The 27,500-nt window shown below is 35.5% G+C and overlaps 1 protein-coding gene across 14 annotated transcripts in view; it reads left to right on the forward strand.

The window, feature by feature from the left end:
• Positions 1-27,500, forward strand: part of LOC135221837 (homeobox protein homothorax-like) — a 652,109-nt gene that overhangs the window by 13,332 nt on the left and 611,277 nt on the right. For all 14 annotated transcript variants that reach the window (XM_064259739.1, XM_064259738.1, XM_064259741.1 and 11 more), the window contains exon 3: positions 11,530-11,671. In XM_064259739.1, the coding sequence (XP_064115809.1) occupies positions 11,530-11,671 (142 nt within the window). The remainder of the gene's footprint in view (positions 1-11,529; positions 11,672-27,500) is intronic.

A 27,500-nucleotide genomic window follows, 5' to 3' on the forward strand; every position in this document is an offset into this window, starting at 1 on the left:
GATTAATACGATCCTTAGTACTATATGCATTCTATGTCGATCTAAATTTCGTTTTGTTTATTTTTAAACGTTAAAGTGAAATACTGTAGTTATTGCCCAAATATTTTCCATGGGAGCCATTTTGTTATGCTCTTTTAAAGACTGAAATTATTGTATGCCGATTTTTATTATTTTGTTTTTTGTTTTTTGTACTTTTATGGCTTTCAAATGGGCTTCTGTATTTTTCTGCCTTTACTGAAATTTGTATTCTGTTCTCACTCTTATTCATGATAGCGTTGGACTTTTAACTGTTTGAGTACTTAATTTTCTTGTTTATGAATCCTATATTTTAAATATAGGATTCAAGTGATGGGATGTTCGTTCGTTAATTTTTCGTCATAGTTAAGTTAAATGGCAGTAACGATTAAAATAGTAATTATTATTATTGTGTAGTGATTATTAGTGCTTTATAGGCTTTATTTTTACAAACTACTTTATTAAATTTGTTCTCTACTTACTTCTCAAATGCATGAGGAGTTGCGAAATATTAGTGGGAGGTTGAATTGCTACTGATTAACATCGTATTATTATTATTATTATTATTATTATTATTATTATTATTATTATTATTATTATTATTATTATTATTATTACAAGCGAAGCTACAATTATAATCTTAAAAGCAGAGCGCTACAAACCCAGTGATCCCACTAAGGAATCCAGTTAGTGGTTTTACGGAAAAAGAAATAACGAAGCTAAGAATAAATATAAAAAAATAAATAACATAGACAAACATTAATGCAGATAACAGAGAAAATGAGGTTGATAACAAAGAGACATTTCCTCCCCGCTGTACGAGAGATCAATTGAATCAAGTTTGTACCACTCAAGTCCAGTGATTCAGCTGCGTGATTTGTGAAGATTGTTGTTGAAGAATTTGGTAACATTAGGAATAGGAATTTCTAGGAGGCTGGGTTGTTATAACTGTCTTACTACTGTTGTACTCGGTACGGTTTATTCCTGAAATGTTTAAGCCCATATTAGTATCTTTATGTCTCTTAGAAAATTACTTAGAATTACCGGTAAAATTTTAAAAGTTTTTGAGTGTTCCGCTGTAGAATTCATTTAATTTTTTTCTTGCCAAGTTTATTAGTGATTCTAGTAATATAGGATAGAGTATTTGTAATGCGATGAGCGATAATAAATTCTCTGTAATTTTATGTTTTCAGGGATCACATAGGTTAGTGGGATATTGAAAAAGTTGATAGATTAGCCATAAAGTTATTTGATAAATTAGCCACAATTTAAGAAAGAAAAGTTGTAGTGTACAAGAATTTTAGGTGAATATTTGTCTAGATTTTTTCACACTTGTTTATTATTGTAAATAGATTGTATTCTGTTATGGTTTCAGTTTTCTGTGCAAATCGAAGACAAAGTAATTTAGTTGTAATTAACTTTTACTGTTATTTTTTATTGTTCTTTTAATTTTCCGAATTCCCTGTATATTTGTTGGCAGACCCGTTACCATGGGAACGTTAAGCCTTTTACCTATGTCTTGTGGTGCTCATCAGAAAGATGTGCAAACGTGAATTTGTAGTTGCTAGTAAGTGAACATTATAAGACGGAAAGCTTCCGATTAAAAAAAATGCCTTTTTATTTTTACATACTGTTTAGCCAGTACTCTATTCCCTGAATCAGGTTAACAAAGTATTAGGGATTCCATTGCATAGAAGGTTTTTTTTTTTTATCCCCATATTGGCCTCATAACAACCGTAACTCATTTACCTGAATTGTCCAAGATATTTCGGAATAACTCACGTTTACCGTTGCTAGAAACTTACTCATTGTGGTGAAGTATACACACAGTCTATTTTATTTTTATTTATTTATTTTTTGTGTGTGTGTGTGGATTGATATCTATAATATTCATATAATTTCCGTCGAACTTCAGTCTTGCACAGTTGAGACCCAAAAGGAACACTAATTAATTCCTCTCATTTTACCTTAACGTAGCGACGTATTTTATTACCTGGATACGATTGCTTGTGCTTTACTAATATTGATAGAAATCCGACGGTCTTTGGAGGAGATATTCTATAGCAGCTGTGCAATTTTATTGCTACAGTTGTTCGTCAGGATTACCCTAAAGCAATTCTCCTTGTATTTTATAGTCTACCTACATTTTTATGTATTTTGTGATTAATTTTTTAATTGTTTTCTTTTTTTCATTTTCTAATAGCTGCTCTCTTTCTGTATTTCATGTTACCTTCTATTACTTATTTCAAATGAACTCCTGTGGGCTTGTTCCATGTGAATAGATTTCGTGTTCTGAATGATAATAATAATAATAATAATAATAATAATAATAATAATAATAATATCGTCTTCCCGGTTGAATGCGATATATATATGAGGATTTTTCTCGTAATACTACCTCAGCAGAATTGGCCCTGGTGCCTTTTGTGGACCTCGAAAGAGCGATATTCAGTCATTTGCAGTATAGAGTAAATGTGACGTCAAAATAGTTAATCTCTCCAGGAGTGTTTTGAGTTTTCTATACCCATAACCGTATGTTGGTTTGAATTTTAGGAAGTGGATAGCTAGTTATATAGGTAACCGTTGCCATTCTCGCTGGATTTTAGCGTATTTCGGTTTTCATTCTAAATAAGCGCGTGTTTTGGATAGGATGGTAAGCGTGTGTTGTCATATATATATATATATATATATATATATATATATATATATATATATATATATATATATATATATATATCGACATTGAAGTTGGTATTGTACTTGTTTGACTTGTCCACCATTTTCTCTCTCTCTCCTTTCCCTTTCCGTCATCATCGGCGTTTCTCCATCCATGGTTGCTCATTCCTCCCACCCCCCCCCCCCTTCCCCCTTCTTAACCTTCCCCTTTTTACCTTTCCAAGGCCCCTCCCTCCCCCCTGGGCAAGCGGCGGCATAAGTCACCGTGGTCAGTTCTCCGAATATGGCCAGCAGGTAATTTAGGAGGAGGAGGGAGAACGAGAAGAAAGGGGGAGACAGATAAAGAAAGTCGAGAAAGGGAAAGCGAGAGAAGAGAAGACGAAAGAGAACGAAGGAAAGCGATAGAGAGAGAGAGAGAGAATAGAGAGAAAGTAAGCTTAATCCTGAAAGGATCAAAAAATAGAGGTGAGGAGAAGAAAACGATAATCGTGGAGATGGATGTAGAGCGAGAAAAAAATATTGGGTTCTTTGCGGTTACAAATTGATTAAACAAATGTGTAATATATGATATATATATATATATATATATATATAATATATATATATATATATATATATATATATAAAACATGGTTGGTTTGGTGTGGTTAGAACCTAACGAGGGTTTGATATTGGAATGCTTCGGAGAAGTGATACCACCGGGAAGGGAAGGTTGGACGCTTTAGATTGAAAAAAAAAAAAAAAAAAAAAAAAAAAGAATCCCGTATAATGGAGATGGATAACGTGATGGAATACATATATAATTTTTAAGGAGAGGGAGAGACAGAGAGAGAGAAAAAAAGGTTGGGGGTAGGATTAAGGGTGGAAGAGCAATACTAAGAATGTATTGAGAGAGAGAGAGAGAGAGAGACGGAGGAGGAGGAGGAGGAGGAGGAGTAGGAGGAAGGAGGACCTTCCTAAACAGTACAGAGAGAGCATTGTGGCATAAGACCTGTTGAACTTTAATGGCCGTAGATGAGCGTAATGAAAAGATGTAAAAACAGTGGGAACGAGCGCGCAAGAGCACGGACTGCACATTATTTTCGCTTTTTATCGTCTGGCTTTTTTTTTTTCGTGGGGGATTTGTACGCCGTCTGCGGGCCCCCGTATTTTATCCGCAATTTTTATTTTAATTCATTTACCGTCATTATCTCCAGCGAGCGAGTCGATGATCATGACTTTCCGAGTAGTAATTTGGTTGTCATTCCTATCAATTCGTTTCACGTCGCTTGGTTTTGGCTTTGGGTCCCAGTTGGTGTCTTTGTCTCCTACATATTTTTTTTTTTTTTTTTTTTTTTTTTGTGGTCTCATTCTTTCAGGATTTCAGAGATAATTAGCGGCTAAATTGTATTGGGTAATGCCCGTGGGAGTGTGCGTATATGAAGTTTCTGTCCCTTGGTAGTTTGTTTTTGTTTTGTTTTTCACATCGTTCATTACGCTCGTAATTTATATGGATATCCTTCACGGCTCGTAATTGTCTGTATTCGAATGGTAATGGTCAGTGTTGAATGTGTAAGATCGTTTCAATGTAATGCGTCCAGACAAGATGACCTGATTGTCGTCATTTCTTAGAGGTGCCTTCCTCCGAATTAAAAATTTACGTTCCCAAACATTTCGCCTTTGGTATATTGCAGTCAAGGTTGTCATTAGCTCTGGCTGCTGCTACCTTTAAAGCGACATGCACCATTGCATTTTCTAACTTTCTGTTTATTTATTATTATGTTTTTTTGTCCATATATTATATATATATATATATATATATATATATATATATATATATATATATATATATATGTTATTTGCGTTTTATGGTTTTCCCGTGTTCCACTCGCCTAAATCTCACGTATGGATAACAATAACAAATAACAGTCATAACGCGCGCTCGTAATGCATGATCTTGCACGGCGACCCTCTCTCCTCCTCTTTAAATGCGGGAAAAGTTTAGCCACGTCCGAAGTGATGCTTCTCACTCTACTACACCTTTAGGACGCTTATCCCGAAGGTGGACGCTGTGCGAGGAAGATGATGACCGTCTCACTTCGTGTGGTATAGTCCGAAGTGCGGACTGAATGGAGAGAGACCAGACTCGGCGAACATGCTTTTAACAGCCGTCGGTTAGCTGCTAACAAAGGCTTATTAAACGACCCCATTGTCTGCGCTGTTCACTTGGCCTTTACCTGCCGTTGACAGAGTATTAAGAGGGGGGCGGGGTGGGGGGGCCTTCTCGGGCAAGTGTCAATCCGTCCTCCTGGAGGAGAATGTTAAGAGAGGTTTCGGATGTGCCTGGACGATCTGTCTGTATCCTGGTATGCGGCGTTCCCGAGTGTGTCTTGAAGACGCGTTGGCGAGACATACGTACATAATCAGATTATTATTATTATTATTATTATTATTATTATTATTATTATTATTATTATTATTATCGCTGCATCATTGTCATTCAATTTTATGAGATGCAACAAGCTTGGAAGACAGTCTCCTAACAGAATATGATTATTAGCATTTTTTCGTATGAAACTATTTATTATTATTATTATTATTATTATTATTATTATTATTATTATTTAATTATCGCCATCGCTGCATCATTGTCATTCAGTTTTATGAAATGCAACACGCTTGAAAGACAGTCTCCTAACAGAATATGATTAGTAGTATTTTTTTTATGAAATTATTAATTTTTAAAGCGTACAATTCTTGGAAGACGGCAGATGGATGGATAATTGTGGATTTCATATCTCCATAAACTGTTGTTATTACCTCAATAAGTCACTGATATTCCATTTTTCAAATTGAAACCTCTACCGAATCGTAGTGTCACCATGCCAGCAGATTATTATTATTATTATTATTATTATTATTATTATTATTATTATTATTATTATTATTATTATTAATGTATACGAATATACACGGTCCAGTTAATAAAAGGAGAGTCCCCTTGAAATTTGTCTACTTTCTAGTTCATGCACATTCTCACTTAAAGATTTTGTAAAATGGTGCTCTTAAGTAACTCTTGGAATATTATTATTGAATGTTCATTACTATAAGTAAACGCACTTTCATATCTGTTTCCTGAAATATTTGCTTAGTTTGTGTATGACAGGTATTAAGTAAGCTCGGTGCTATACTTTCGTTTATTGACTGCCCATGTGGTAGATACTGATAAATACCGAGTCCTCGTTCTCCGTTAGTCTTACATGGAATCCTGGCGCTGAGACAAAAAATCATTTCGTTTCGTAATACAATTGATGTTAGAAGCGTTGTAAAAATTTTCCTCGTTGGTAAATTGTCTATTCACATGTGTTTGGCGAACGTCACCTATACATTTTCTGTACTGATATTAATGTTATAGATTTTTAGTTATTGTCACAGTTACTGTTATGTGATATTTTCTTTTAGAATTACCTAGGTTTTAGCCGATGTTTATCCGTTATAGCATGGTTAAGTACACTTTTGTTTGCTGTGTGTTTACCTAATGCAGCGATGCTATGGTGTCGCATCGTTGGATTCATGGTAGTTCTGCTAGTTCTGTGAAAAAGTGTGTATAGCGAGAATAATAATAATAATAATAATAATAATAATAATAATAATAATAATAATAATAGTAATAATAATATCATCTACCTAGTTCGCGCGTTATTTTTCAAAGAAGTGCGATACCGTATTCTTGATATTCTAGATTAATGTTAAGATTACTTTTGATATGGCTAAACCCTTGATAATGTGTGATATTTGGCATCATGCAAGCTCCTGATAAAGCGTTGAATTGTATTTTTCACCGACCTAGCTTTTTTTTTTTCTTTTAAGGCCACGTATGTTTTAAGATCGTCATCGTCATTATCTTGTATCGACTGTTTATGGGTAATTAGATCTGTATAATAATTAGATTTTCGGTTACCTAGTTAGGCTTTTTTTAAATGATGATAATGTCATCGTTCGTTTCAAGGCCATGTACTACATGGAATGTACGAAATAGAGACTATACGAACATACAATTTCGATACACGAGATAAAAGGATAAAAATTGGTAATCGGCTATATTATCATCTTGTATTAAAATGTGTCGCCATTGGCGAGAGGCGAAGTTGAATGGTTCCTTTCTTCCGCCTTTTTAATTCTGTCCTAATTTTTTCTTTTAGAAGGGATCTCTCTTCCTCGGCGGGCGGAGGGAAAACTCTGAGGTTATTCATTTTTATTTTATTTTATTTATTTATTTTTTTTTTTGACGGGAGAGCAAACGAGGAGTTGTTTCGGGTCCGCGAACGGACGAAAGTATATGTATATATACATACATCCATCGTGCGGTGATATATGAGCCGAGTCATAATTAGGGCCGTGCTGGTAGTTAGTTGGTCAGATGGTAATTAGCTCCTCTTGAACTTCTTTTAAAAGGCCCTCTGATGGATCTCATGATTTACGGCGAGGCCCCCATGTCGTCTCCGGCGACTCCTGATGAATTATGGCTTTCGTCGTCTTCGTCGTCGTATCCGTCGTCGTAGCACTTGGAGCCGTTGCCGGTTGATTTGGGGGGTGGGGGGCGCTTGAGTGTAGGAGTTATCATCGTAAGATTGCCGTGTCATGTCGTTATCAATAGTGACAGAATAGCATATTGTCTGTGTATCTGTCTGCATTTATATATATATATATATATATATATATATATATATATATATATATATATATATATATATATATATATATATATATATATACACATACAAGATAAGGTTTACCCTCATGTTCCTAATGCATTTCCAGTTGCACAGGTCTCAAAATATGCAAAAAAAAAAACATATTAATTAGACTCATTTAGACTTGCATTAATCCAGTTCTTTCATGAATCGTGGAGCGCTTTGAATATTGAAAATATACTTACACACATCATATCGTGTCTGTATGTGTATATATAATATATATATATATATATATATATATATATATATAAATATATATATATATATATATATATATGTGTGTGTGTGTGTGATGTGTTGTGGTGTGTGTGTGTGTAATATTAAATGAAATATGAGGCACCCTGTCTCGAGACGTCTTTAACGTCATTGCCTTTACCCTTCTTGCTGGCTGTTTTAGCCGTGGTGTCTGCATCTGATGTCTGCTGCTGCTGCTGTTGACGACACGAACCTGGCCGTAGGGCCTGCAGGTGTCATTAAAATCAGTTCTCCACTACTAGTCTACATAATTAGTTCATCGCTGCCAGCTCTGTTCGTAGGCATTCCGCCCCAGACGTTTAAAAAGAAAAAAAAAAAAAAAAAAAGAAAAAAAAAAAGAAAAAAAAAAACGACGGCCTGTTTCCTTGTCTGTTAGGTCAATTTCTTCAGTCGCGCATTATAGATTATGGGGTGGAAGTTGTATGGTGCGTTATAAATATACTGTGCGTTAGAAATATATCCTAACGCCTCAGTGGCGTGATCGGTATCGTCTTGACCTGTCACCTCGGTGGTCGTGAGTTTGATTCTCGCGTATTTCATTGAGGTGTTAGAGATGTGCATTTCTGGTGCTAAAAGTTCACTCTCGACGTGGTTCGGAAGTCACGTCAAGTAGTTGGTTCCGTTGCTGAATAACCACTGGTTCCATGCAACGTCAAAACACCATACAAACAAAGAAATATATTCTATAGATTTGTATTGTCTTTGGTGTTTTTTTTAATGAGAAAATGCTTATTTATAGACATATTTTATTTGTACTTGTAGGAAAAAGTAATTCGAATTTGGTTGTCATTACCTGTACCTTATTTGAAGTGTTGCGTATCGAAATAATTAATGGTGAAAATTCTACACAATTGGAGAGACACCTGTGCATTTTTGTATGCGTTCCAAAATGGGTAATGGACGACGAAGTCCCTCGTTATTATCATTGTTTTTATTACCTAAAGTGGGTCACTCGTCTTTCCATGCAATGGCCGAATTGGCCTTTGTTCGTAGATGGTTTCCTAACTACAAATAATGCTTTTTTTCAGTCTTGAATTTATAAGTCATCGTACGACTTATGTTTGTCGCCAGTTATATTATTGCAATGCTCTTTGCAAATATGATTAATATGTAAACTAGAGCAACGCGTCGAAGGTTCCAGGCAGTATGGAAACTGAAAAGTCTCTCCGGTGGTGACATTGCTGTTTGAGTGACCTTCCAATTTTTTCGTGAAATTACCGAATATACATTGCAACAAATAAAACAAAAGAAACGACAGTTATTGAAGCTTGTTTTACTTTCCGCTTTACCGTCCTAGTTAAGACCGCCAATAAATTAGCAAGCAAAGAAAAATACGATTGAATATTTTTCGATAATTAAAGTACAACGTATTTCGAGTGTTTGATATTTTGGAGACTTCAAGCAGCGAAGATGAAACCGAAAATAAATTTTCTTAATAAACGAGATTTGAGAAGCTAATGCAGTGTCGATTTATTTATTTAATAAATAACAAATTCGCCAAGAGCCAGTGGCCGATAGGCAGGTTTCTGCTAGTCCAGGTTTAGTGACTTTGAGACATTGTTTTCCCAGAAATTGTTGCTTGCTCTATTCATAAAGGGAGCTCCGGAAGTAATGTTTTTAATATATTATATATATATTATATATATATATATATATATATATATATATTATATATATATATATATATATATACATATATATTATATATATGTATATATATATAATATATATATATGTATATATATATATATATTAATTTGTTTAGTAGAGTACTCTCTCTCTCCTCTCTCTCTCTCTCTCTCTCTCTCTCGCGTCTCTCTCTCTCTCTCTCTAACTCGTCTCTAGTGTTCACACTTTAAAGTACGTCTGTAGTTAATGTATATATATGTTTATACACACACACACACATATATATATATATATATATATATATACATGTGTATGCAATTATATATATACACACACATATAGATAATCACACCCATTACCAAGAGTATGAGGAGATGAGTCACGAATTCAGATAAGAAGTCCTTAAAGTTCCGTCGCGTATCCATCACTCGCGGCCCACAAAGGCAACCACCTCAAAATTGGGACGGTGGCGGTGGCTGTAGTAAGAAATTGCTCGATAAGTGAAATGGCAAACGGCCCTGTGATCCACCCATCAGCGAAAAGTGCAAAGGGGGGGTTGGGGGGGGAGGCTAGAGATCGAGAAATAGTCTCCATGTCCTATGAAAAAAACAAAAGAAAAAAAATGAAAATGGAGCTCTAGCGTGGGCAATAATGGTGCGGTTTTGATTAGTGATAGATAGGGAAAGATGAATCCGACATTGATACTGGGGATGATGCTGATATACTTGGGAGAGGCCATAGAAAGGCGACAGAGAGAGAGAGAGAGAGAGAGAGAGAGAGAGAAGCCCTTAACTGTCGATTAAGAGATTGGATTACTCTGCCGAAGTGATACGGGCGGGGGTGTGGGGGACCGCCCTATGTGTGTGTATTCCCGCCAGAGTGAAAATCTCTGCTTTTTAACAGTTCGTAGTTAGGGGAGGCTGAACGCCCTAGAAGGGTTGCATACACACACACACACATACACACACACACAGTTTTGCTTTTCTCGATTTTTTTTGGGACGCATCTTTCGCGTGGTTAATCATCTTGCCGATTCTTGGCTTGTGCAAGCACACGTGTTTGTTTAAAAACATTTCGCTACTTGGTTCTGCAAGCTCTGGGGCTGTCCCCTTTTTCCCCCCCTCCCTCCCTCCTCCCCTCCTCCCCCCATGTGTTGGTATTCTTACGTTACACTCCTGTGATAGATGGCGCGACGGACTGCGTTGTGTTTTTTCCAGCTGGTCATTTATCTCTGCCTTTTCGTTATTTATGCTCTGTTGTTGTTGTTGTTTTTGTTGTTGTTGTTGTTAGCTGTTATTATTATTATTATTATTATTATTATTAGTTGTAGTATTTTAGTACACCTGGGTTTTTAGATAATGTTATTTTGATATTTCCATGATTTTGCGATTACCGTTATCTGAACGAATCGTGAAATGTTTGTGATATATATTCTCTCTAGTACAAGGTTTAGAAGGATAAATTTTTCAGTTATATGTTTTAGAATTTTTTCAAATTAGTTTTAGTAGTAACAGAGAAGATTTTTCATATTGATATTGTGCATACAGTCGCATTCAAATTCATAGCTGTTCACTGAAACATTACTACTTAAATTTATACTGAAACATTACTACTTAAATTTATTCCACGTACAATTACACAAATGTATACTAGACGATTCTTATGTCTTTATGTTCTTTATTTTGAAAGATTCTTCCAGGTTTGGAGGGAAATGCTGTTAATAATTATCTTTAGACATTTATCAAACTCTTTTCTGTTGGTTGCAACTGAGACTGTTTTGGGTCAACTCTCCGCTTATTGTTAAATTTACTTAAAAGATATTTGTAGATTTCTGTAGTAGCGTCATGTTCTGAATCCCTTATGATATAGTATCTATGGTAGTCTCAGAATTTTTCGTCTCTTCTAAAGAATATTAATTTCTCATCATCATACCATCTTGTTTTGTCATATTGTTAATTTCACATTATACCCTCTTATTTTGTCATTACTATGTGTGACGATATCTTGGTATTTTCGTAGCCCTTACATTGTACGACAATGTGATAAAACAGCCACGCTGCTAAATGTTACAGAGTAACGTAGTTACATGCCGAGAGGATGTAATATTATAGTAGATATCACGCTGTTACCACTTTTTTCCCCCTTCGATGTATAACCTTTTCCATCCCATCGTTCGGACAGATGATTAATGAACGCTCTGTTTCTGTTTCGTCGGCAGGCACCCGTTGTTCCCGCTGTTGGCCCTGATCTTCGAGAAGTGCGAATTGGCGACGTGTACCCCTCGGGAGCCAGGAGTCGCGGGCGGCGACGTTTGCTCTTCGGAGTCCTTCAACGAAGATATCGCTGTCTTCTCCAAACAGGTGCGAAACTTAAAACTGCGGCGACAGCAGCAGCGTCTCACTGCAATGTTTTATGTCAGATCGTCTCTCCTTCTTTCTGTCTCTCTTTCTCTATATATATCTCGCTTTTCGCAAAGCCTGTAGAAGAAGACGACGACGACGACGACGATGACGATGATGATGATTCTTCTTCTGCCATCGGACGACCTTGCCTCCCTTGGCCTTCCCCGTCTCTTCGTGGAAGGGTGTTTTGAGATGGCCCAGCCTCCGAAAAGAGCGTGTCGAAAGAAAAATTCTCGGAGGCTGTTTAGTTGTAGGCGTCGGCCGTTAGATGTTAATTATTCTTCCTTTACAGAAAAGTATAATTTGTTGTTTGATAATAATTGCGTCGCTTGAAATATCCCAAAGACATAAAGTTCGCAAGATTATATCTCGAGTAGTTCATTCTTTCGAGCAAACGGAATCATTGTAGATTGCCGTTGAAAAAATTAAACCCCCACAAGTGATACTGACGCGAAGGATGATGATGATGATGATCTGTGCAGTGTTGACAGTGTTGAAAGAGGAAAATGGCGCCTTGGAAAAAAAGGCGCGTTATATGTATAATATATACATACGCATACATACTGTAGTAGATATGTGGCGTCGGCTGCAGGTCGTCTTTTCTACCTGGTTTTGCAGCAGAAGTACAGCAACAAGAACCAGGGGGGAGGAAAAAATTGAATACCAGAAAACTCGAACCAGTGCTAATTCTTCCATCATCAGGATGACAGCTACATTTCGCCAGCGGCCCATCCCACCAATCAGCTGATGACGGATAAGTACCCGATAACTACCTTTTGCATTTTCAATCGGCTGTTTTATAGTGTTTTGGTTGGATGGATGTGGTAAGGGGAGGAACCCCCGCCCTTTTATCATTGATGTTCCGAGATGTGCCGGGATTTTTTTTGACGCTACCAGCCGCATTGACCCAAATAAGTATCATGTGATTTATATATATATTATATATATTTTTTTTTTTTTCTTTGGTAAGGTAGCCTGTGAATAAATATACATCCACAGAAGGTTTATTGAAATATATTTTTTTAAAACTATTTTATACCATTTTAGTAGGAAATATCCGATTATATATGTTATAATGTATAGGATTATGATATATATATATATATATATATATATATATTATATATATATATATATATATATATATATATTATATATGATATATATATATATATATATATGATTATATATATATATATATATATATATATATATTGGTAAGGTAGCCTGTGAATAAATATACATCCTCAGAAGGTTTATTGAACTATATTTTTTAAAACTCTTTTATACCATTTTAGTAGGAAAAATCCAATTATATATGTTATAATGTTTAGGATTCAGTTTTTGTTACTGAAGTTATATTATGCACTTAGTGGTTTTTCATTTTTATAACTTTGATTTAATGGATTCATTGTCGCTTAGTCTGAACAAATTTTATTTCAATATATATTCAAGATTCAACATTACATTTCATTGCAAGTTTGGTGTCATTTTATAGCCAGGTTTCATGACTTTAGAATGCGGTATCTTATTTATTCAAGGCTGTCTTTCGTTAACAGGCGTTAATGAAAATTCCTGCGCTTTAAGAATTTCGAATCTGCAAAATGTAAGGTTAACGCTAAAATAATAAATGTTCACTGTTTCGAATTGAAATTTCGAAGACTACTTACAAAACTGAATTTGACACTTTTTTTTGGAAGATTCTAAACTGTTTTGCTGTTGGTGGTTTTAGAGACCTTTCGAATATATACACATTTATACATATACACCTATTATTATAATAATATATATATATATATATAATTATAAATATATATTATATATATGTGTGTGTGTGTGTGTGTGTGCTTATACTCATATGTATGTGTATGTATGTGTGTGTGATATATATATATATATATACATACATACATACATACATACATACATACATACATACATAATGACTAGGTTACAGAAAAGAGGAGATTAAAGCTAGTATAATTACAACATTCGTCTTGACAGACTGTACAATACCAAAATTTTTTATAAAGTTTCTTATGCGTTGGGTGTACTTAGGAATACGTTAAGGTCAGGGAATTTTCAGACAACAACGTTCTTACAATTTGAGTGCGCCAACCATTTCTGTTATGAATTTCGACTTGGAGTTGATACTAGGCTAATTGAATAATGTGAAAGTATATTGTGGAATCGTTTCAATTTTTTCACTCCCCGCTGTTCGGTGCAAATACTGTCAATAAGTTTGATTTTTTTTCTTTAAGGCGCACGTTCTGCGGCAGTTCCCTTTTCAAGTTAGCGGTATTCTCGTCAGGTCCTATAATAATGATGATAATAATAATAATAATAATAATAATAATAATAATAATAATAATAATAATAATAATAATAATAATAATAATAATAATAAAATTAGCTACGCTTTATGACTATTATAAACGAGTGCCTCACAGCTAAAATAATAGATTCATTTGTGATATTATCGAAGGCAGCGATAAACTGCAAGTTATTCACATGTGTTGTACAGAGAATACGCCTTGAGTCCAAACGAACTGATTTATAACAAGCTCGAATTTGTTGTGTCCACGTGTTTTTCATGTTTACGGCGAGGCTGATGGAGTGCGTAGTAGGAGGAGGAGGAGGAGGAGGAGGTCGGGAGCGATTAACCTCCCGCGGGGTTAACAGCCCATGCTTAAGTTTCCAAATTAACCTAATTTGGGAGTCTAAGAATTTCGCAACTATCGGCCGGTGGGAGATGGTATGTCCTCTTCCCAACCGACCTCAGCATTTTGAGAAGTGATCCGAGCACAGCGGCGTTAATGGAGCCTGCGGCGGTCGTATCAGGTCAAATGATGGTAAAGGTCAAGGGGTGGGCAGGCCGGTGGTCCGCGTCAGGTCATTTACAAGGTCGCCAGGCTTGTATAGTCTCCGAGCGATAAGGGAATGAATGCATTCGGTTAATATTTTCTCTATTTAATGTAAGATTTAGTTAACATTTTCTCTATTTAATGTAAGATTCGTTAACTGGCTGCAGTGCTTGTGTTCTCCATCGCATTGTAGAAGAGGTTTATTATTTGTTGATATATTTCGACTTATTTATTGCTTATTTCTGCTGCCTCATAGTCCACAGATAATTGAGGAACATCTGTTATCCACTTCATGTTTTCTCTAACACATGTTGGTTTGTTTGTCCATTTATAATGATTTATTTCCTCTATTGCCAGTGTGTGTGTTGTTGTTGTTTCACGGAAGGCAGATTCTCTCTCTCTCTCTCTCTCTCTCTCTCTCTCTCTCTCTCTCGATAGAAATGTTCGAAATCTTGTTTTGCCATGAAAACTTTGAAAGATTACGCTGAAATGGAAATATGAATTTTCTTTTAAACCCGGGTTAGTTACCGCATCTGTTCAGTATTTTCAATGTTTGCAAGTCATATTGATATAGTTAGGGTTTCCCAGACGAAGGCTAGTCAGATTGATAAATAATATTGACTTATATATATATATATATATATATATATATATATATATATATATATATATAAAGTTTTTTTTTGCCACGAAGGAAAAAATGAAAAAGCAAGATAGCCAAGTACTTTCGGTCCTGTTCGAAAGTACTTGGCTATCTCGCTTTTTCACTTTTTTCCTTCGTGGCAAAAAAACCTTTATTTATACATAGCATCACGTTTTATATACATCGTGATCAAGTTATTCATATATATATATAGCATATATATATTATATATATTATATATATATATATATATATATATATATATATATATATATATATTCGCGGGGTAAGTAGAATGGTAGCCCCGAAATTTGTGCAGGTTTTTGTGCATTGTTTAATTCTTGTTATTACTAAGAACGTTTGCTTTACCGATAACGTTTCGTCTATTTTCGCTTCAGAATTCGTTGCATATTTTTTTATCTCGCTTATCTAACGTTTCTCATCATTGAATCCGGGGTATGGTCGTCACCGTATTGAGCTGGTCTCTTTTATTGCGTGTTTTATGGTTATTGTTATTCGTAAGAAAAATTATTCCTTATTTTATTGAAGGGTTCATCATTCTTGATCCCGTGTTTCGACGATATGCATTAATCTTATTTGTTTCATTTAGTCTTATTTTGTGAAGGTACTCGCTTCCTTTGTGTGTGTGTTTTTTTTTCTTTGTTTTATCGAGATCTTACTTAAATTCGCATGATTGCGTATTTATACTTTCTAGCGCATTACGTATTTTGTCCATGAGATGGTAGTGTTTCTGAATGGCGTATTTTATATTTCTTTTACAAACTCGTTTCTGAGTGGCGTATTTTAATTTTTTTATATAAACTCATTCATCCTGGCCGTATTTTTCCCGTATTACAAATTTTATCGATGGTCTTAATCTTTTGAAGGTGAACGTATATAGTTATATGAGATTTCGAATCAAGGTAATTCTCAGTTTGAAGTTAGATTGATGTAGGTTTAAATCTGGTTTAGATTTTCATATTTTCCTCAAGATCTGCCTATTTAACTTTCAAGCTTGAAAACCACTCTGGTTGGATTGGTTTAAGTCTCTCTCTCTCTCTCTCTCTCTCTCTCTCTCTCTCTCTCTCTCTCTCTCTCTCTCTCATATATGAACAAAGCTACAGCCACAAAGAAAAATTGAAACGCTAGTGATGCTAAGTCCTTTCGTCTTATCACCAAGACATTGTCATAGCAATTATAAAGATATGCAGAAGCTAGGGTCTATATAAATGGTGGGTACAAGTCATAAGGGAATACAAAAAGGTCGGGAGGTCACAGAACGGCCAACAGATTAAAGTCGAAATCTACTTATCGGTACACACACACACACACACACACACACACATGCGTATGGTCCGACGTAGCCAATTAGCGTCGGATTTGCTATGCTCTGCCAATGTCAGTTGTACATATGTGCAAGATTGGCTCAGTGTACTAAGTTCCTGTTTCCTATGTAACAACCCTAAAAGACACAACGTCAAATACACACACACACACACATTTCATATCCTGAAACCTCGCGTTTCAGAGCGTTTCGTTTGGCCCCCTCCCCCCTTCATTGGTATCTGATCGACTCCCCCCCCCCTCCCCCGCAATCACCATCCCCCATGGTCCCTGTCCTATCTTCACCTACCATTCCCCAGCAACCGATCTCCTTACCAGAACAATAGGAAATGACGGTTTGCGTCTTCATTTAAGTCCAACGATTGACCAGGAAATCCTTAATGTGGGTAGCCTGTCCCTTAGGGACCATACCGGACACAAGGCGATTTTGTTACTAATGCGCCTATGGAAAGAGAAGTCTGGAAAATATATGAATACAGGAATTTGAATAGTTTAGGAAGATTTTATTTAGTCATGAATTTTTATCACATCACCGTGATTCATATTCACGTATTAAGCTTTAATATCCAATTCTCTCTACCTCGGAATTAATATATTTTCATGCATATTAACCGAAGGGGAATTTTTCAGTGGATAATAATTTCGTTCTCTCGTGGATTTGAACCATCGCATAGAGGAGAAATCAAGATGGTATCAAGCGGGGATATTTATTGTAAAAAATAACTTTTTTGAATAAATATCTCCGCTTGATGCCATCCAGTTTCAATGAGGTTCTGTTAGTGATTATTGTATTAATGCACATAACAATTGTGTAAGTGATAAAGTTAGTATATGATTTATATATATAATATATATTAATATATATATATATTATATATATATATATATATATATGTGTGTGTGTGTGTGTGTGTGTGTGTGTGTGTGTGTGTGTGTATCTATGTATTACCTGAATTTTCCTTATTATTTTGGCAAAGGCAATCTTAGGCTACATGATTACCGTAACTGTAGACATAATATTTTCTGCTTAGCCAGTCTTCAATAAATAATTACGCTCAGCGACCATTGGCGGCGCTATTTAGATGTAGATATTTTTTTAGTTATGATACCGTTACTCATAATTTTTGTATAAGCTCGTTTCATTCAGGTTATATTTCGTTCGGGTATAGTCAAGGCCAATAGAGTCCTTGGGTATACTTATATAGTTATAGTTATCGATTTACTCCAAAGATTACTCTATCGAAGTTTATTTGTGCGTATTGCTATACGTAGTATGTTTGAATTTGACAGGCATATGGTCGTCATGGCTTTTGACACGTTTTTGCGAGAGGATTATCGTTTTAGCCTGGAATTAAGAATGCCCTCCTTTATTGTCTTGTTAATACCCGTCTGTCGTTATCGTACCTTAGTAAACTCGTGCGAAAGGGACCCTTTTATGATAGTCATATTTAAAAAATCGGGACCCTTTTGATATTTATATTTAAAAAGCCGATTGACCCAGGACACCTTATAGTAAGGTCGTGATAAAGGAGCCCTTTTTTTTATAGTTATATTAAAAAAGTCGTTTGACCCAGGACACTGTAAGGTCGTACGATAAGGACCTTTTTTATAGTTATGTTTAAAAAGTCATTTTGACTAAGGGCACCTTATAATAAGGACTGCTACGTCGGACCTTGGCTTTGATGCCCGCCCAGCAGAAGCCGCCGAGTTTGACCTTGCCCGGGCAGGGTTCAAAATCTAGGTAAAGGAAAATCTCCTGGATCCTCCTACCCGCTGGTGTAATCGGATACTTTTGGCCGAACTGCGGTTTCTGGTGGTCATGTTTTGGTGTGTATCCACGGACGGATATCGAAATGTTTATGCCGACTGATTCCGTTCCGTGTGCCGGTTCAGTTTGGAACTGGTGTGTTATACCAGGGTGTGTTTTATATATTTGTTTGTTTGTTTCTCACCCAGCGGCTTGCTTATGTTTTTGCGCATCTCCTTGCTCATTCTTCTGATCTGTTAAATGTTTGTTGCTCTTAGCAGTGCTAGTTGATTTTTTTTAAAACATGTTTCGAAAAATGTTATCAGTCTTGTCATTTTTTTTGTCTGTAGTCTTGAAATCGTTTATTTTCGAAAGCCATAGATTTTATCTTGAATTTTGTCTTTGCGTTGAATTCTTCGTTGTGTGTGTGTGTGTGTATGTTAATTCTAGAATTTTCTGAAAACATCCATAACCCAAGTCAGAATTACCGATTTAGATTATTAACTAAATATAAATTATCACAACCAAACCGTCTTCAAGACGTTGATGACCAAAGTCATTTCGGTATTGAATAAAATAAGCTTCAAATCAGTCATTCAGTCTAAGTACTTTTGATTATTTTTTTATATATATTTCTTATGCGCGTTCATTTGTTTTACGCAGTATATTGTGTCGGTAGGTTGTTTTCAAACAATTTTTCAGCATCATAAACTATTTCTATGGTATCTCCGTCGAAGGTTAAGTATTAATAATAATAATAATGATGATAATGATAATAATAAGATAATATTAATAATAAGATAATATTAATAATAATAATTATTATTATTATTAAATTTAGTCGCTATTCATACGGGACAATGAGTGCTGCTCTATTGTTAAAAACTTTTAAAACCAAACACTTACAACAGTAATTATAACTAAGGCAGCTATTGCTAATGATGAAGTTCTAGAAAATCTCTCCGGGCGTAAAAGTTTCCTAACGAGAATCGTGGAACAAAATCTTGTTGTCTACCGATGCATTTTATTACTGTAGTTCAGTTTAATTCGCATAAAATAAGCCAAGCAGCTGCTCAGGTCTGTTACTGTTTCACGTTTTCAGTTATTTCTGGTTCCAAAAGGTTCATTTTCAAGTATATATATATATATAATATATATAACTATATATATATATATATGATATATGACCATATATATATATATATATATATATATATATATGACCGGTTAAATCTCTATATCGCTGGATTAACGGTAAACTAAGTATGCATTACGATTCATCTTTTGATAAACAATACAAGAAGAAATTTGAATAATTTTGAGTGGCAATTTACAAAACAGAAAAAGAAACGCTCATTTTGATAATTAATGTACGCGTTGCCAATGGTCGATTTCATATACAGCATCGAGTAGTCTTTTGCCAAAAGTTTGTTTGTATGTAGTGTATTGGGCCATTGCCATGGGTGGTCCTGGATTGGGGTGGGGGCAGGGCAGGGCAAGGCAGGGCAGGACAGGAGGAGTCCCAACTTATAACCGACATCACCACCTGGAAAGTGGATAGAGGAATTCCTTCGGGATTTAATAAGTTGAAAGCGCTGGTTGCCTGCTGCTTGGTGGAATGGAGAGGTGATGGTAACGCTTATACTACTACTACTACTACTACTACTACTACGTGTACTTCTGCTGGTCTTCTTACTAGGGCACTCGCTCGCCGTCACCCGTCCGACCATAGGGACTGAAATGTATTTTCGCCATAGGCAGGTCTTCCTCAATACTATGACTGCGAAATACGCTTAGGAAGCAGTTAATTTCGGCATCATAACTTTGAAACGGCGTGCGATAATAGAATGGCTGGGTGCTAGGAGAGAGAGAGAGAGAGAGAGAGAGAGAGAGAGAGAGAGAGAGAGAGAGAGAGAAACTACCTCTGGACCAGTTGTGTTGTGTCGCTTATGCTTCATATAGATTCACCCCTTTCCGTTTTTATATATTGACTTTTTGAATTTTGTTTCCTAAGCGATTCGAGTTTGAAAAGTGCTATAGCGGACTTTTTTGTCTACGGGTATAGTTAATAACGGGTAGATGTTTTCAGGGTGGGATTTGCGGAGTGAGACATCTTATCGGGGTTTAGTGCTCTCTCTCTCTCTCTCTCTCTCTCTCTCTCTCTCCTCTCTCATCGCACCACCAGCCTTCATACACCGAAAGTGTGGTGTTGGTGGAGCGCCGTTGATGATGATATTGATAACGCAAGTGGTGGTGGTTGGGTTGTGGTGGAGAGAGAGAGAGAGAGAGAGAGAAGAAGAGGTCGTCGCATCTGGTGGTGATAATAAATGTTTGGTTGTTGGTGTTCGATGGCTGACAATGTGGGGTTGTAAGTGATCGCTTGTGATTATGGAAAAGTTTGGGGGACAGGCGTGAAAATATTCATCTCCCATAGGAAAGAGCTTTGGTTGTTCCTTCAGACTAATTGATGATGTTGATAACATTTGGAATTTTCCGCCTTCCTCTGTGCTTCATGTTAATGACGTTTTTTTTTTTTTTTTTTTTTTTTTTTTTTGCGGTGCCAAGCTTACATTTGTTCTTGAGCCTACACTTACTTGGTGATATTGACTTGGATCGCCTTCAGATGTTTTCTATTCTGACATGAATGCATTATTTTGTCCGTGGAATTTGATTGAGCAAGGATATTACTTGGCGGCACAATTGCTAGTCTGCTTTCATGTTCGGTAACTTTAAAGGATTATTTTTTATCTTAAAATTCGTATGACATGCATATTTACTCAGTAATGCTAAGTAATGAGAAAACCAATGAAGTGTTCACTTTGCCAGTGACTTTAGTTTCTTACTAATTTGAAATTATATATATATATAATATATATACTTATATATTAACTATATATACCTATATATTATATATATATATATATATATATAATATATATTATATATATTATATACTATATAGATAACTATATATTCTATATATATATATAGTATTATATATAGATATACGATATTCTATATATATATAGATAATATATCTATAATCTATATTAGATATATATATAGGATATATAATCTAAATATATTATTAGACTATATTATCTAATAATATATACTAAGACTATAATATTATATTATGTCATAAATATATTTATACTATATATATTATATATATATATTACATATATATATAATTTTTTATTTTTGTCAAAATGGTAAACAAAAATACGCAAATGCAATGGCAAAAGTGCATTACATTTTAGATAATACACTGTGTGTGTCTTCTTTCCACCTAAAGTGAGACGTAGTGCATCATTTGAAATATAGGTGCAATTTTTCACGCCTTTATTTTTCGTATACCGCCTTTCTTTGTTGGGTATTTACGTTTGCCTGCGTACAGTTCAACAAAATGCATATATATATATATATATATATATATATATATATATATATATATATATAATGTGTGTGTGTGCTTGTGCGTGTGCGCGCGCGTGTGTGTGTCGTATCCCTACAAGTAAAAGTGTTATACGTATTTGCGGAGAAGCCCAAACGTGCTGGATGGATTGCCAGCCATAGCCTAGTCCTTTTTTTTTTCTAGTTACGATTCGCCATCACTCATCTGCAAAATATTGACGGCCGGGAAAAGACGGTGATTACGCCGCAGAAAATAAGCAAAATAAGATAATGGACAGATTGTATTTTTAAGGCCTCGGTATTTATTTTGTGAATGGTAACTATTAAAGGTTTTTGCGCAAGGCGAAAGGTCTGTTATCTCGTGAGAGAAAAGGGTTGACTTATTTGGTCGTAAATCAGTTTTACAAGTTGAGCGTTCAATGATTTGATTATCGCGTCTTAATTGTAGTATCATCATAATTCTTATTATTTTCTCACTGATATATAGGTCGTCGAAGGGAGAAAATAAGGTCACTTGGGTCCTTGTTTTTATCATTTTTTCTTCACAGAAACGACGAACTTCCCCGACGATGGATTATAGGGCAAAGCCGGTGATCTAAACGGGAAAATAAACTGCGATAAATTTTTGTAATCGATGATATGCATAAATAACGCGGTGAAAACTGTTCGGTCACACAGAAATGGGCTCTTATAATATACTCGGGGTCCCGTCGTCGCTACATTGCCATTTTGTCTTCCATTTTGAGTTTTATCGAAAACCCCTCCCCTGTCTTCTTCTTCCTGTGACCTACGGCATTGGCGTCGCCCCCGGGAACCCTATATCTTCGTAGCTGTTAGGTTTTTGCATGGTATCCATGACGCACCATCAAAATTTTAGTGGACGGGTCGAGGCATGGCTGATGAGTGTATCGGATTTACCGATCGTGAGATTCCGTATAGCGTGAGAAAGATGGTCGTCACTTATAGTATAAACAGAAATGATAATAGTCTTCTCATCTATGCCTCAGACACATTTTCGGTTTCGGTGGTAAAACAGTATTTTATTTGGGAAGAGAATGGGAGGGAATTGATAATGCAGATGCTTTCCCGATGACATTGGCCCTCTGAGGGAAGAAGCGCTTCAAATGCTTGCAACAACTACCCCACCCATGCCCTGTTTTTTCTCTCTCTCTCTCTCCATTCCCTCGCAGGCACCAAATGGGTGTGAATGACGAAATGACGGGTGGCAAAGTCATGACAAACGCCTGTGATTGATGGTTTGTCCCTGGCCAGTCCCCTAACCCCCACCCTCCTCCTCTTCCAGACACCCCCCCCCCACCCCCCACCATCATCATTCGCATCCACATCATCACCCCCCTCCCCCCTCCCCTTCACGACAGAAAAAGAAGAGGCGCGTTTTCGCTTCGAGATCTTTCGGAAGGTGTCAAAGTTGAAGGCACCTCCTCCTCCTCCTCCTCCTCCTCCTCCTCCTCACAATCACGGGACGTGTCTTGTCTCGTTACGGTTATGAGATTCTTAGGTGGTTAACTGGGCCTTTATTTTGGGTAATTGAGTGGTTTGGTTGCTTGTCATCGGAAGGTAATTAAGCTTTTAATTTTTTGTTCCATCTTTTATTTGTTAGTTTTTTTTTTGTGCACAACATTTTTACCCTCATTTGTTCCTCTCCTTTATTTGTCATTGCTTAGCAATATTACAATTGTTTTTATTGTATTTATTTTTTATATATATATTTCTTAAGCATTGTATTTTTATTTGATTATGACAACATTTTGTGTTTTGTTTTGTTCTCTTCTTTATTTGTTAATTATTATTAACGTTTTATTTTTTCCTAATCTATTCTATTTCTTCAGGAGCATATTAAATTTAATTCTTTGTTTTAAAACTTGCTTGCTAAGCTTTAAGCAAAACTATTGATTCATAAACACATTGCAAATTTACTTTGTTATGTTGTGAATGAAATGTACTTTTTAAAACACAAATTGGGTTACATTACCTTTCTTTTGCGCGATTTTAAACTCCTGGATGCTTATATTGGTTGTGACTGGGAATTCAAGTGATAATGGTAGATTGGGAGCACTTTTATTTAGACATCACGTTCACAGGTAAATTCAGGTGTTCTTTGTTTCAATGGATGATTCATCAGTATGTAAGGAAGCAATCAGAATTATATTGGTTGCTTTTATTTTCTAAGAAATCTCATTGAGCGACTGTGCTCTTAGAAATATTAATAATGTTTGTATTATATTTCAAGATATCCAATTGGTATTATCTAAAAAAAATAAGCTGTATGTAACTTATGAAAACATTTCTTCTATTCTCTACTCTCTCTCTACTCCACTCACTCTCTCTCTCTCTCTCTCTCTCTCATCTCTCTCTCTATACTAAATATCTAATACTATATAATAACATATATATATATATATATATATATATATATATTATAGATATATATATATAAATATACATATATATATATTATATTATATATATATATATATATACATTATTATATTATATATATATATATATTTATATATCTTTGCAAAATAATTAAATAAATAAAATCGAGATCACGCTTTCAAAAGTATAAAGTACGAGGAATTATGACATAATAATAATCATCATCCGTTTCCGTATTCTGGGTTCATACCATGACTGTGCGTGTACAGTTGTAGATTTAATTTGTTTGAAGGTCTGTTGGAATTGGCTCTTTACATTTCTTTTTTTCATTTTTGAGCGAACTGCGTATGTTTACAGTAAGTTAAAGTTTATTTAAAGTAAGGTAGTAATTAAAAATACTACTTTTATATTTATCGGCTTGGTGGTAGTCATGACATTTTGTGTTTGAAAATGATGATTAGTATACAGTTTTAATATTATCTATCTACCACCATTGTTTTTTTTATATTATTATTATTAAAAAGAATCCAGAGTGAACTGAATTTATCCTCTAAAGAATTTTCTCTATTTTTCTGATAATTCGTCTTTCAAAATCTGCGAGACTGTTTAGTGATTGGCCTATATTCATGGTGTTATTGTGGTATATTTAATGTAAAAGTCTGGTATTATCAATACTGAAATATATATATATATATATATATATATATATATATATATATATATATATATATATATATGTGTGTGTGTATTAAAAGACAACCAGAATAGAACATGTATATATATATATTCCATAGATTTTAGCATTGATAATACCAGACTTTGGCATTAAAATTACCACACTTACACTATGAATTTTGGCCAATTACTTAACAGTATAGCAGATTTTATTATTATTATTATTATTATTATTATTATTATTATTATTATTATTATTATTATTATTATTATTATTATTATTATTATTATATATTTACGCTGATTTTATCATAAGTTAAATCGTACTTGAATGCTTTTCTTGAATCCCGTGCGGCTATTGAATATCGCAATAAAAGGACTTGGATGCGGGACTTGATCACCAAGAGCCGCTCGCTCAAATTAATCCCCGGCGTCCTCGTTATCGGTTCGTCGGAGTCTCCTCCTCTGGAGACACGTAGAGCCAGCCGAGGACCTTGGCGGAGCATTCGTGCGTAAGTAACGCGATCCCAATTGGCTTTTCGCATATTCATCGTCGGCTGAAAAGGGGCAGAGTGTGAGGCTTCTGGGCCTCAGGCGACTTAACATGAACTTATGATTGACAAGTCAAAGAAGTAACTCCGCCGAGATGTGCCCCCAATTCATGCTTCCCCTCCTCCCCCATTCCCCCGCCCTGCCCTCAACACGGCCACCCACCAACCTCCGTCTCTCTATCCAGGGCCCTCCCCGAGCCTGTGCCCTGAAGAGGAAATGGTAGAAATTGTTGATATTCTTTTTTTTATTTATTTTTTTCTTATAATAATAAATAGTCTGGAGTTCAGTTCGTAGGTGTTGACAAAAAGCTCTTTTCTGTGTAAAAACAGATACACGTCGATTTCAGCATATCGTGCGTGTTATTTTACAGCTGACTGACTTACATAAAACACTTTCATCGTCTTGTCATCATGACGACTTTACCTCGATACTTATGCTCTATTTATGCTCATTTTATGTGGAAAGTGTTCTTAAGACTTTTGGACGAAAAGTGTTAGAAAAGTGTTAGCGTAATTTTAACATTCAAAGCGTCTCAAGTAGTGCGTTCAGTCTTCAGATTATTATATATGTTAACCAAAACTGAACTAGTAGTTCACCATCAGCAAGTAGGGCACACGAATACCACCAATTAGAGTAGCTTTTACAGGGCAGCGATTGGATTAGAGTAGCATCTACAAAAAGAGCAGCGATTAGAGTAGCATCTACAAAAGAGAGCAGCGATTAGAGTAGCCTCAATAAAAAGAGCAGCGATTAGAGTAGCCTCTACAAAAGAGAGCAGCGATTAGAGTATCCTCTACAAAAGAGAGCAGCGATTAGAGTATCCTCTACAAAAGAGAGCAGCGATTAGAGTATCCTCTACAAAAGAGAGCAGCGATTAGAGTATCTTCTACAAAAGAGAGCAGCGATTAGAGTAGCATCTAATAACGCAAGTAGCAGCGATTGCAACAGTATCATCAACAACAAGAGCAACAGCAGCAGCAGCAGCAGCAGCAGCCATTGTCACCATCATCTTGGTGGAAAAGTCCAACGACCAGCGTTCTCCAATGTCCTTCAACAGAAAAACGGGGTTACTGATCTAATTGTGTTTCATGGGCCGGAGGGGAAATTGGCTCGGCCATATACCAAGGGTTAGTCGAATCTGCCGCCTCACTCCTCCTCTCCTCCTCCTCCTCCTCCTCCTCCTCCTCTGCCCCCTCCCTCTTGTGTGGGAGGATGAGTGGAAGTTGTTTGCTCTGTTTTTTTTCTATCCCATTTTGTGCAGTTGGGTGTTTGTACATATGCATATCATCTCGGTAAGTGATATTTTGTTTATATACCGCGCTGCAGAGAGGCTTTACGGAAATGTAAGTGATTAAGTGATTGCTTATGATTTGAAGTTTATTGAAAAAATGACGAAACCACGCAATAAATCCTTTGAAAAGTGACCTTTCGGAAATGTAAGTCATTAAGTGACTACTTATGATTTGAAGTTCATCGCAAAAAATGACGAAACTACGCATTCAATCCTTTGGAAAGTGACCTATAGCTAGGATTCACATATTAGCAATATCATGGTTATATAAATTTCCAGAGAATAAAAATGTCTCTAGATGAAAACCAAGAAAAACTAAGATTTGTATATTAGTAATATCATGGTTATATAAATTCCCAGATAATAAAAATGTCTCTAGATGCAAACCAGGAAAAACTAGGTTTCGCATATTAGTAATATCATGGTTATATGATAAAATTCCAGAGAATAAAATGTTTAGAGGAAAACCGGGAAAAATATAGCCACTCCGTTTCTGCAATTAAATTGTATACTACTCAATCTTATTAGTTTCTGCTACTTCTCACCACCAGCAATTACGTGCGGTAGCATTCTCTTACTTCCCTCCCTCCCACGTAGCTAGGCTCATTTTTATTGTTCCCACAAAGTCATTCCGACTGTTTTATTCTTCCCAACTAATGTCGTTAACTACTCCAGTCGTTAAAAAAAGAAAAGTAAAAATAAAAAAGGAAAAACACTGAGCAGGCACGCGTCCTTCGTTGCAGACATATTCCTATGGTCGCTGTTTCAGTTTTGGATTAAGCTCTATTTTTATTCTCTTAGTTGTCTCTCATATTCTATTCAGATTATCTTACTTACATTCTGGTTTTCATTTA

The sequence above is a fragment of the Macrobrachium nipponense genome, chromosome 3, assembly GCF_015104395.2.
Source record: "Macrobrachium nipponense isolate FS-2020 chromosome 3, ASM1510439v2, whole genome shotgun sequence".
NCBI classification, from domain to species: domain Eukaryota; kingdom Metazoa; phylum Arthropoda; class Malacostraca; order Decapoda; family Palaemonidae; genus Macrobrachium; species Macrobrachium nipponense.